Consider the following 13327-nt stretch of genomic DNA (forward strand, 5'->3'; position numbering starts at 1 on the left):
CAAAAATAGGTATCAAATATTGATAACGTCTTCTGTCTCCATTTATCCCTTCACTAACATATAGTGGATTCAGGTTAATGTGTGGTTAATTTCAATTTGTGGGGGAAATTAAAAAAAAAAAATGTATAAAAAATGTCTAATCAACCAAAGATTTTGCAATCCCCCCCCTGCAGTATCTCCGTAGATCCCCTAGGGGTCGTGGACCCCCGTTAAAGACTCCTGCCCTAAATACAACTCCAACAGTTCCATGTGTTTTTATTTGTCTATACATATATCAGCCTCTTTATGTGTCATCAATTAATAAAGAACTTAAAAAAAACATTTCTATCCCTCAGAGTCAGGGAGGATCAAATGTAACCAAACAAATGCAAGAAAGACGAACAGTGCTGAAGTCATTTTTGTAGCATAGCTCATTTTATTGTTTAAACAGTTTTGCATAGGAAATATATCCACTTCCAGTAATTGACTGCAGTAAAAACAGCTGCTAGCAGTATAGGCTGGATATAACAGTAACAATCACAAAAAGTTGAGCCTTTATTTACACTGATTTTAATCTTGTGGCAATTTTAGCCCCTGCACCAAATATGTAACCAGCTTGAAGGCATCGCCTAATGCTCGGCATTTCTAAACTCAATAAAAGAAGGGATATCAAGGCCTTCGCTATACAGTTCACAATGGACACCTGTGGCTCCTAAACTGTAAATGAAAAGATTTAAAAAATAAAATAAAATAAAATAAAAAAAACGCAAAAAAAAAAAAAAAAGTTTCCAAAAGTCCTCTAAAACGTACATTCAGATACATACATAGACCTTTGCACACACTTGCAGTGTAACTACGATCACTACTGGAGACTGTTTACATATTGTTTTGTTGGTGTTGTTGTTGTTGTTCGTTATACATGTGTATATATCTATATATAGAATTCCACCATGATTCCTAAAATAGAGTGAAATGTGTGCGCAGAGGGAAGTAAAAGTGCCACAAGACCCCCTCCCCTCCAAAAAGAAATAAAAAAAATTAAAAAAAAACAAACTCAGCCCTGCAGAGAAGAATGGTGACTAATCTTAAGTGAAGACATCACTCCATGCTTTTCACCGGGCTTGATGTAGCACTGACCCTCCCGCTCTACTCCCCTCTCTCAGAAGAAGAAAAGAAAAAGAACATTTCCTACCAATTTTTTTTTTGTTGTTTTTTTTTGTTGAACAAGTCTGACGTGGGCACCAATGTGTGCTGACAAAATAATAATAATAATAATAATAAAAAAAAGAATAAATCACAGGAAAAATAAACATCAAAGAAGTCATAAAGAGCAGATGAATTTGCCACATTCTATTCTGTGTGATGCTGTTTTTTTTTTCTTTCTTGCCACATAGGAAAGTAAGTCTATCACATTTTACAGTTATATACAACAGACACTTGGACAGCTTGAACAGGCACTGCATTGCTATCTTATTTTTTTTTTTTCTGTCTCCTTTTGGTGAATGTTACCCCCTGTAAAAATGCTGGTTTTCATGTTTTATTTATTTATTTATTTTTTTTTATAACAACCTGATGCCGAGTGACTAGCAGCTAGCCAAAGTATGGAAGATGTGTATTGCTCGTGTAGGAGGAAGAAGGTGAAGCTCGAAGCCCCCGCACGCGTGCGCCCTCCTCGCCCCTACAGAATGCGTGACATTCAGTTAAAAAGTCCAAAAAAATCACACATATTGCATGAGCGCCACAGGTCCTCCTTGCATAACGTCGTCCTGTTTCTCCGCGATCGCAGCGATCGGCGTAATAATACTTTCTGAAATAAGCTCTAAGTCTCGGGGCTCCCAACGCTGCTGATGGGTCGAACACTGATTAAAAATTTCTGTCTGACACACACCGGATAAAAAAAACACCAAAAAACAAACACAACCTCAGCTGGTACATGTCAACGAAGCACACCGGAAACCGACGTACTGCCTGCTCGTAGTGTGAACGGAGGGTTTACTGAAGTAGCTCCGACAGCATGTGCAAAATGAGAGATGCCTGGATCTGTTCTGGAAAGACATGGCCAGCCGAATCAAGGTGACGCGCCAAGGCGCAGCACCGGTCGCCTTGCGACAATTTACGAAAAAGAAACAACAACAATCAAACCGACTTGATTTCATCGAGGACGTTTTGCCGCCGCAGATTTTGACCCTGCTTCTCACTTTTTATGCCTGGTGCAACCCATGGGCCCTTCTCTAAACTGGTTTCAGCGACGTCACTTCCCAGCTGCTACAAGAAACACGCTCACCGTCTTGTTGGACAAGAGTTCACACCCACTTCCAAATGAAAATTAAAAAACGAAACACACACATCACACACTAATGAAATAACAACAGTTCAAATATTCATGAAGTGTTTTTCCCGAATGGAAATATCTAAGCGCTAGCCAAGTTCAGAAATAATATTATTAATAATTAAAAAATAAAAAAAGCCTTCATTGTTGTTGTTTTTTTTTTTTATATATTCACGGATCTTAGAATATTTCCCACCCATTTAAAAAAAAAAAAAAAAAAAATCTTTACATACAGGAATACAACACCTGAAGAAAACACTTTTACTAATCAGGGGAAACTGGAGAGTTCTAACTCAAATCCAGCCTCTGAAAAAAAAATTAAAAATAATAATAATAATAATAAATGCAATTTTTTTTCTTTCCTAAAATGGAATTGACTAATTTTCCCCAGAAGTGAAGATTTACAATTAAGGGCTTCAAAGAAGAACTCCCCCAGAAAGTTTTACAGTGTACAAACTCCTGTCCTACGGCAGGCTCTTTTTTTTTTTTTTTCTCAATAGAAAGACCCTCATCTTTTCTCATTGTGTAGTGTCAGAGGCACTCGATCACGAATTCACCCACGTACACGCACGCACACGCAAGCTGCCAAAAGCAGAGTTCAAACCCCACAGACTACTGCTATCGACGCAATCGGGGATATTTACCTTTATGTACAGTCTCCTATTCAAATAAACACCGACGGCACAGTGACCCTGACACGTTTCTATCTCGCACACACATCCGCACGCAAACACACTTGGGGACAATGCACTTCAGTGGGGTCTCCGATGGCCAAAGGCTGCAAAGCACTTTTTTTTTTCTTTAAAATAAACAAAAGAACAAAACAAATCAAAAAAAGACAGAACAGTGCACATAGAACGGGGTGACTTTTCAATTTGTTTTTTTGTGTTTGTTTCCTCTGCGTAAGAGATCTGGGTGAAGACGGAGAGATTGAGCTTGACTTGAGGATTAATTCATAACAATGATTTCCGCTCCCTGGAACTCTCTTTGAGCTTTGAGCCGGAGAGCCCTCGGTGGCGCCGCCGTCTCCGGAGAAGGGATCTTTCACGATTGTAGGGGAAAGAGTGCAAAAACAAAAAGGCGTCGCGGCAGCATCGGCGGAGCTGCGCTTACTTTCTTTCTTTTTTTAATTTTTTTTCAATATTGAAAAAAAAAAGGTAAGATACTGATTGATATAAATAATGCCCTGTAATACGCCTGAGAGATTTAGTCTGAACACTGCACGGTGGGGGAAGGAGAAGATGATTGCCTATGTGCTATTTAAGTGCTCTATCTTTTTTTTTAATGTTTTTTTTTATTATTTCTAGCGGATTCTATTCAAGCTTCTAATGGGCCGTTGGACGTTCTCTACGGGGCTCTGCTAGGGAACTGACGTATGTGCATATCGTATATACATTTATACAAATCTACTACTTATAAAATACTTTCTAAAGGCTTGCCTGAGCCTGTCTGGAACTGATTTGGACAGGGCTCACTAGCATTAGTCGGTGTGTGATTGTTGCGCAGGTCACAGGCCACTTCACTGATGTGTTTAAGGCATCTACTTGGGAATTGCATTCGGCGACATCCATAGAATAGTTAGCGGTGTAGGATCTGATAGCACGCGACCGTGTCCCGCTCCAAGGGATCCAAGACAGAATGGGATTTCTATACGCAAAAAATTAAAAAAAAATTAAAAAAACAGAAAAAAAATACAGAAAATCTTAAAATGATTGTCGTGCTCAAGTCAAGCCGTCTCTCACGTTGGGATAAAAAAAAAAGAAAAAAAAAGAGCTTCTTTAAGGTCACATGCTAGCACCCCAGGTGGAAAGTTAAAAGTAAGAGTCACAGTAGACCAAATCAGTGACTTTGCAGCCGTAAATAGACCGAGGGTGCATTTTTTTTTTCAAACTACTAGAAAAATACCACCCCTCCCTCTAAAACTCACGAATTCATCGTACGCTGGAACACGTCTCACCGTCACTCGGTAGGAAGGAAAATGAAAGAAAAAAAAAGGAAAAAAGGAAAACGAATAAAAAGACCTTGTCTTACACTGCATAGAAAGCAGCCCCCACTTTGGTCGATAAAAAAGGAAAAACACCCACAACAACAACAACATCATCAACAACAACAACGACAAACGACGATATCAACAAAATAAATGCATTACAATATTGTCTATCTCCAAACTAGCCTCTAATAATTGACGCATCTATAAGCACTACCTACATAGGCAAAACTTGGTATTGCATAATTTTCATAATTCTGAATTCCACCCTCCACAATAGTAACTGGAAGATGAACAAAATGAGCATCGAAAAAAAAAAAAAACAAGGAGAGGAAAAAAAAAATGACAGGTTATTAGAAAAACCACCAAAATACTGAGGGAAAAAAAAAAAAAATGCTGGTTGATTACAAACTTTAAAACGGCAACTATACACAGCCTTGATATGCAACGTAACTGTGAGATAGAGTAGTACATGAAGTTAAAAATCAACAATTTCATTCAGAGTACAAAACAATTCTTATCATAAAAATGTTAATTTTTTTTTTTTTTCCTATAATGATAAATGCAGCAAAAACAAGTGTAGTGATGTCTCTATATTCAAAGGCAAGGCACGTAATGTGGACTATATGTCATCGTGCAAATTAAGAGTACTGGAGAGATTCTTTTTTTTTTTTCTTTTTTTCTACTTCTTCTTGTATAAATACGTCCGGACCGGAGAGGCAATGGCTGCGAAACATGCCGTGCACAATTCTTAGATTAGATTTTTCGGGGAGGGGGGGGGGATTCGCCACCACCTGGCTTCGTAATTTCCTCCACTTTAGAGTTAACCTTGCACAAACTGTAGCTTTAAGCTTTTACATTTGCATGAATAATAAGGTTCCATGAATTAACACTTTTTTTTTTTCCGTAAACATAAGCTTTACAAGCTGATGGCCAAATACATATGCTCGTGATCTTATCGTGAGCATTTTCAAAAAAAAAAAAAAAAAAATGAAATGCCTCCGTCGCACACTATGTGTGTCTCATTTCTTTACTTATGTTTGTTTTAGTTTTTTTTTTCCTTCCCACCCACCCCTCCCACCCCCCCGCCCAAAAAAAAAATAAATTACAAAAACAATATCTCCCCCCATAAGGATGGGAAGGGCTTAAAATAAGTGCTGGTTTTGATCAGCGCTGCTGCACAGGTAGCGTAATGCTTGTCTTCAACTGCCTTTCCCTCTTGGTGTTTTTTCTCATGCGAGGAGACGGACACGTGTCTGAATTTCAGATTTTTTTTTTTAGACATTTCACCCATAAAACATTTCATATTTATCCCCCTTCCTTTAGAGTCTTAGGGCTGACAGACTGATAGCTTCCCTTCAAAACTTCAATTGCACTTGCCTCTGTCGAGATTTTCGTATTCTCCGTATTTTTTTCTTTTTTTTTCTCGTTTTAATTCCTTTTGCAAAGGAGCTGCGAATTCTTTAATGAGGGGTCCAATCTCAAGCCAAGCATTTAGTGTTTTTTTGTTTTGTTTTTTTTTTTTTTGAAAAAAAAAAAAAAAAAAACTGCACCGAGAGTTCTGAACTCTTTACCGTAAGTGTTCACGTTAATTCTTGAAGTAAGTAGCAGTAAAGAATAAACAAATTCAACACATTTTTTTTTCTTTTTCCGAACAAAGAGTCGTATCACAGTAAACTGAAATCAAAAGAAGAAGAAGAAACACTCTGAATTCACAAGTTTTTTGTTCCTATGGTGTACACAGTGAATCGTTTGATGCAGGAAAGCCTCTTTTCAAGAGGTCTGAGTCGGAGAGCTTAGAGTCTCTGAGCCATCCACCAGGCAGAGGTTGTCAATATGCAGACCCCCTCACTTGTGTGTGTGTGTGGATATGTGTGTGTGTGTGTGTGTGTGTGTGTAAATCTAGATTTTACATCCTCCTCCAACATGGAAAAATAGTAGGAATTGCCACTAAGAGACTAGAGTGTCATGCAATAAAACATTAAGGCATCTATACATCACAGTATTTGAATGGATTAAAAAGTTCTGCAAACACAACAACTGACTGGTGGGTGGTGTGTGTACGTTTGTGTGTGTGTGTGTGTGTGTGTGTGTGGGCTGGGCGAGGAGACAGCAGACCTGAAGCTTCTTCTTTTTTTCTTTCATCTGAACCAACCCCTCGTCTTCTCTTCAGGGCCAGTGTCCATCATCGGGAGGGACGGGAGTGGGGAAAGGGGTGGGGGGTGACGTGGAAGGGGTGAGAAGGGGTTGGAAAGGGACGGGTGGGTAGTAGGAATAGGGGAGTGGGGAGTGGGAGTGGGGGGGGGGGTTATGCAGCGCCTGCTGCTTTGCTGGTTTCATCCATGGCTGTGGACACCTGTAGTGCATGCTGCGCACCACCCGCCCATCCACCCTGGGGGTCATCCGGCCTCTGCGGGTTCAGTTCCCTGTCTCAGCGGGGACCAGGGGCTCACCAATGATGTTTATGCTGTAGTTCTGGTGGACATTTGTTGGCAGAATCGGAGTCCCGTTCGACACTTGGAATGGAACTAAGCTCGCCCAAGTACCAGGACTGCGCAGAGACAGAGAGAGACAGACAGAGAGAGAAAAGACAGGAAGTGACAGAGATATTAATCACCATTAAGGTTCTTTTATGCAGTCAAAATCAGATTCATTCTTTTAATTATCCTCGACAGTGCTCCGCTAATAGCCAGCGTTGCTGCTCTGCTGGTAGCCGTCGAGATTCAAGGTCTTATTTTTTTTTGTTTTGATCAGACGGAAAGTGCCAAAACTAAAAAAAGGAAGAAAAAAAAAAAGACAGCTTGTTAATCTACGCTGAGGTGATTCCACTTGATTCCCACTGAGGGACATCATGTGAGAGGGCCCTCTTCTCTGCATTGACGGCGGTATAGAGGAGCATGGAGGGGGGTGGGAGTGGAGGGTCGGTGGAGGCGGAGGCGGGCGGGGAGTGTGATTGGTGACGGTGGAGGGGGAGGCGGGGGTATAAAAAAAAAAAAAAAAAAAAAAAGTGTGGGGGTCCCTGCACAAAGCTGTCCCATCCCTATTCATCTCACGCTAATGGCAAAACAACACAGTGATTGTTCCCGGGGAGCAACGGTGCTAACTGAAAACGCGAGCGGGAACAAACAGCGTGTTGTTCCCGAGGGGTGCTGCGCTACGTAGATGTCAGATAATTAGCCCCCCCTCCCCTCCCCACCCACCACCACCACCACCACCACCACCACCACCACCACCGCCTTCCCCCCCTTTTCTCCCTTCCCCACAGGCCCCCAGTGTGCCCTCATCTAACAGCCTCCCACCTCTCACGCACCACCCTCGGCTAAGCATGAGAATACCTGCGTTCGCTAAACGAATGGAAACGAGACGGAAAAGAAGAACGGAGGAGATGGACGGGAAGAAGGAGAGAGTTGTTTCGCGAGCGGGACGGGGGGGCGCGAGACTCCGCTCTTTGTGAACTATTAGGACAACACTGTCTGCGTCCGTAAGAAAGAAAGAAAAAAAAAAAAGCAGCTCATCAACCAGTCTGCGTTTTATACAAATCACTCGCCGCTGCTCTTTTACCTAAAACAATGAAAGTGCAAATTCGATTCACCGCGCGGCCCCGGGGAGGGAGGAAGGAGGGGAGAAAAAAAAAAAAAAAAAAAAAAGCCACACTCTTTTTCACGGGGAGTGAAAGACGGGAAAAGCGGAGCGGAGGAGATGTATCCACAATAAAAGCAAACATCACTCAGGCCGTAGGCGGCGTTTCAGTGCGCAAAGTGTTAAAAAGAGACTTCAAGGCTAATCCCCTCGAGCAGCCCCCCCCTCCTTTTTCTCTCCCCCCCCCGTCCGTCTGACCCGTCCTCATGCTATCCTCTCTCCTGCCTTCTTCCCTCCCTCCTTCTCTCTTTGACTCTGCCAAAAATCATCGGACAGGAAACGGGGGATTAAGTTTTTCCTACCTTGCCGAACAAAGAACGCACAGAGCGGCCAAGGGGCTGCAGCTTTTCTCTTTTTCCTGCTCGCTGTCTTTCTTTCGTCCTCCCTTTCCTCCCTCTCCCTCTCCCTCTCCCTCCTTCTCCCCCCATCTCTCTCTGTTTCTCTTTCCTTATGAAAGTCCTCTCAGGTAATGGCTTACATTAGAGGGACCACACAGCTACAAAAGGGCACTTGCGGCCTTTTTTTCTTTCTGCTGCAGATCGGTTTTAATCTCGTTAAAATCGATGGCTGTCAGTCCCTATCTGCGTCCTATAACTTAAAGATGCACTAAGCAGGATTTCTTTTTTTTTTGTAACATAAACAATACATCTCTCTGTGGGTGCGTTTTGTCCGTGTGTGTGCGTGTTTGTGTGTGTTGAGGGAAGATCAATTAAAGGATTGCAGATTCATAATGAACTTACATCCCAAACAGACTTTCAGAAAATGCAATTTATTCAAGGCGCGCCGCAGGAATTCTGGGTAACGCTGTTCCGACCTGCCAATCGCTTCCCTGTCGCTGCAATTGTTGACGCGGCGAGACGTCAAAACGCAGCTTTCCGAAACGACCGTCCCCCTCGCGCTTAGCCTCCGCAAAAGTTCGCGCTCGGAAACCGTCGACGCTCGGTTACGCTAAAAAAAACCCCGACTGCATTTCCTTAGGTAACCTTCAAGATGGCCTCCCTCCTGCCCTGTCCGGCTCCCAAACCTCACTAATTCTGCTCCCTGCGAGCACAGCCCGGGCATACAGCGTACTCCGTTTAAGGATTAGCTCCCTAAATTAGATTATCTAATGGCATCTTAATGGATTGCTGACCCATTTCCTGCACAATGGCAACATGCGAGTCTGGCAGCTTTTTAATTTGGGGGCTAGCACTGAAGAGGCACGGCGGAGCGCCGCATTTAAAGGGCCAGCGAGATAAAAGAGGAATCCGAGGGCCGAGTCGACGTACACGTTGGCCTGGCTTTGCACGAGCGGTCCGTCAAAGGGGGTGGGGGGAAAACGTATAAGGGAATTACGGTCCCGTCCTCGCAAACAAAACAAACCAGGCACATGTCCTGCACCACTGTTACTGTTACGGCCGCACGGGGGAACGAGGGGGTCGGAAAAAGAGACCTCAAGCTGCTGCAGGGGACATTTTTCTCTGCTACCTCCGCTGGCCTATCAGGAGGCCTGTTGAAGGAGGGAAATGGGGGCGGAGGGGGTGGGGATGGAGGGGGTGCATTCTTGTTTCATAAAAAAAAAAAAAAAACGTTTGCAACTTCAGCGAGCGCAAAACGACCTGTATGCACGCACACACACACACACACACACACACACACACTCAGACACACTCCTCATATCCAGGGGAAAGGGGGGGAAAGTAGAGACGTAACAGGAAAAGGCTTAGCTCAGCTTGCTCGCTGTACCATGGTGAAACGGTTCAGGTTTTTCCCCCCGGAGAGGGAGACGTACAGTATGGAAGCAGGGGAGGGAGGGAGGGAGGGGGGAGGTGAAGGGGGCGAAGAAGGGAGGGGCGGCTTTCCTGTAACTTTAAGTTAAGGAGAGTAAAGCATGACCAGAGCATAAAGTCAAACAAAGCTAAGCCTGTTTAAATACGGCCGGTAAATTATCCTCACATGGCTGCGAACCTGACCTGGAATGACTCCTTTGATTCTGCCCGACCTCACGTGTTCTCATTAGCCCCATCAAAGCCTGTGTTATGAAATGCGTATATTTTGTTTTTATTGGGTGTGAATCCAAGAGGAAAGCCATAACTCAGGGGGCCGTATCATTTTTCAATATTTGTCGTTTTGCGGCGGGGAATTACGGAGCAATGAAATACAGTAATGACGAATTTGACAGAAAGTTCTAATATTTATCGCTTTCTCCAGATAGATTAAGAAATATTACGCTTCCCTCGAACGTGATTGATGGCCCCGTGGCTTAAAGAGTGGTAGAGAACAGGTGGAAAGGCACGCTAATCCACGTGAAAAATGTTGCAGGCCGAGCGATCTCGCTTAATTAGGAGGGGGGATCGGGGGGCGGATGTGGAAAATAATTTAAACAAAAAAAAAAAAAAAAAAGGAGAAAAGAGAAGGGAAAGTAAAACATGTGGAAATGTGCATGACCTCACCCCAGGTTAAAATGAATGTTTCACTGCAGCAATAACAGCTATGGCGGCTACCGGTCTGATAATTCCATTTATATGTGAATTTGGGTGCAGAATACAAAAAAAAAAAAAAAAAAAAATACATACATTATATGAAGTTATTCATGTTACGGTAGCACGTGTGATTGGTGCGGCTGTGGTGTAAGAGAGACAGAGAGACGACATGAAAGAATGAAAAGGTTACCTTTGCCAAGTAATCCCCAAAGTGTCGTCAGTGGCACTGGGGCCATAATGCCTGCCGTTTTGAGTCACGCTCCAGTCACACTTCCTCAGCTGTCAATTGAAACCTAGCAGTCAGTTCACTGGGCCAAGACAACTTCCACTTCAGATTACACTACAACTCAACACTGAATGTACACACATGCATGCAGAAAAAGGGCTAAAGGAGCAGGAGCAGCAGAAAATCAGGGGTGACTCCGAAAAGCAAACCGTTACTGATCATGTGGAAACAAGTGAGTGTTTGGTGAGGGGGGGTAAATTAGCAGTCAAATCAAAGCCATGGATGAAACAGGTATTTACAAAGAAAAGGCATGCGGTCACAGTTAGTGGCTAACCTGAAAGCAAAAAAAAAAAAAAGTTAGTTAGTTGCAAAATGTGTGAGCGGCATCATAACAGAAAGGTCGTCCGTGAACTGTCGCTGCGTTTATTTATTTATTTTTTTGTTACCTGGTGAGCCAATGAAGCCATGCAATCCACTGGATGCATGCACCCTGTCCACACTGATTGCTTCACTATAATAAGTGCTCTTACTGATTCAGGACGCATGCCCTCAAGCATGCAGACATTTTTTCATTAGCTAACTGTTTTTATTGATTAGGAGGGGGGGGGGGGAGTCACAATTACAATAAAGTTAAAGAGCACACACGCGCACACACACACACACGCACGCACGCACGGATGTACGCGCTAACCCCTTTCCCCCCCGTTTTAAGACGCGCCAAGCTTACATACCGATTACAAATTACTGCAACAAAAACCTGCGCGCACAAACCGCGTCTCCTTTGCATGCATTATGCGAGCGCACGTGTCGGCAATCCAGCTGAGAGCTATCTCTGCCAATACCAACCTAACCTTGCCCCCGTGGTCAACACATTCATTTAGTAATGCACCGGGATAAAAACTGCACTGTTAGCACTCTGCGCGGCAGCGGCCCGCCGACGTTTTTCGGCGAGGCTCTTAAGAGGGATTTAATCAGATATATACGCGCGCGCTGAATATTCAGAGCCATTTGCGGCGGTCAAGAAACGCATTCTTTTCCCCCTTCCCCGAGCACCTGGGCGAACACATCATCGTGGTCCTCTACTTAAGCCGTACTTAAATGCGGGGATGCGTTTTTGTTGCATTTTTTTTTTTTGTGTGTGGGACAAATGGGAAGCAGCAGCAGCAAAAGCAGCGGCGGCGGCGGCAAGGAGCAAACCGGCAAAGAGAGTTAATGTCGAGGCTTTACGCTGACGTAATAACCCTCATTTGGTTTCAATTTAACGAGTCGACTCTCACTCGAACTATCGCTTCGAGTATCTGCTTTAATAAAACTGACGTGGGAACAGTGCGAACTTGCTCCAGTCAGTGTGTTTTCTTTGTATTTATTTATTAAATGTTGGGAGACTATCCCCCACCCCCCCTTGCCCACCCACCCCACCCCACCCTCCCTCCCTCACGCCGTCCCCGCACTGTGCCGCCTGACAATAGCTTGGAGAGAATGTGCGGGCTGGGCCAGACGCTCGGTGCCACCGCTCCTCGAGGGGCTCGCCATCTGTCCGCTGGCACCGCCAACACATCAGAGTGGCGCGGGGCAGCGCGGGGGAGAAAGAGGACGGAGCCGGGGAACGCTAGCAAACAGATGCGGGCAGATTGTGGATTAGGATCCTTCCTTAGATAATACCAAATGACATCTGATCGCGGATCTTTCCCCGCGGAATGCTGGATGGTGGCATTCCCTCGAGGGGTTAACCAAGGCGAGAGATGAATGGAGGGTTTTCACACATTCGCTGCCTGGGATTCATAGAGCAGGTGTGGGAGCGTGTGGTGTTGTTGTTTTGTTTTTTGGATCCTACTGTGCATGTGTGTGTGTGTGTGTGTGTGTGTCCAGGGACTTTTTTTTTTGGGTGCGCTGTTTAGGCAGCGCCATATTTTAAAATAGGCATCATCCCCAAGTTATCACATTATTCAGAAATAAGAAATTATATTAAAAAAATTAAAAATATCTATAGGCCATAGGTTTTCAACAGGGGGTCTGTGACCCCTAGGGAGGCCGCGAAGGTGCTGCTGGGGGGTCACAAAATGTTTGGTTGATTGACATTTTTATATATGTATTTTTTTACGTATATAATGCTGCACATGTTTGAAATAAAAATAAAATATATATATATTTGAACATGTGTATTATTTGAGCAGCTTAATATTGAATGTAAAATGATAATAATAATGTATATTTATAAATAGCACTAGCTTAATATAGTAGGTAGAGGGTCTCTACTTAATCTCTCATCAGTTTGGGCCTGAAAAACGTTGAAGAGCCCTGATCCAGGCCTTTCACAGCCCTGGTCCGGACCTACTGCTAACCAAATTTATAACCCCTCTCATATTCTCATGCACTGATGGGTGTGATGTGTTTCTCTTTCCTAGCAAACCCTAGCAACTAACGGCTAAACAACTAAAAGTGTCAGCAAAGCCTCACGGACCGCGCACAATAAACACATCATTGCCAGATGAGGACAATGACGGAGTATTCGGTGAAAGTGTTTAGTCCTGAGGGACTTGGCTCGGTGTCTCTCCCCGCTCTGAGAGGCCAGATCCCAGGCCGTTAAATCAAACCACAGAAAACAAAAACAACTGTGACAAGCAGAAGCATGATGAATCGGTGTGAGGACTGTTTAGAGTTCCTTAAGCCGACAAGAGCGCTTATTCATTTGGATATGGCGTGTA

General features: G+C 43.8%; 1 protein-coding gene across 9 annotated transcripts in view; it reads right to left on the reverse strand.

Moving 5' to 3' along the window:
• Nucleotides 1-392: 392 nt before the first annotated feature.
• LOC124998072 (nuclear factor 1 B-type-like) overlaps nucleotides 393-13327 on the reverse strand; it is a 69942-nt gene continuing 57007 nt past the window's right edge. For 6 of the 9 annotated variants that reach the window (XM_047572268.1, XM_047572262.1, XM_047572297.1 and 3 more), the window contains exons 11-12: nucleotides 10587-10675; nucleotides 393-6846 (exon numbers count right to left, since the gene is read on the reverse strand). In XM_047572268.1, the coding sequence (XP_047428224.1) occupies nucleotides 6714-6846; nucleotides 10587-10675 (222 nt within the window). In that variant the 3' untranslated portion in view covers nucleotides 393-6713. The remainder of the gene's footprint in view (nucleotides 6847-10586; nucleotides 10676-13327) is intronic. The other 3 variants (XM_047572311.1, XM_047572304.1, XM_047572319.1) reach the window with 1 other exon arrangement.

Source organism: Mugil cephalus, chromosome 1 (genome assembly GCF_022458985.1).
Source record: "Mugil cephalus isolate CIBA_MC_2020 chromosome 1, CIBA_Mcephalus_1.1, whole genome shotgun sequence".
Classification (NCBI taxonomy): Eukaryota; Metazoa; Chordata; class Actinopteri; order Mugiliformes; family Mugilidae; genus Mugil; species Mugil cephalus.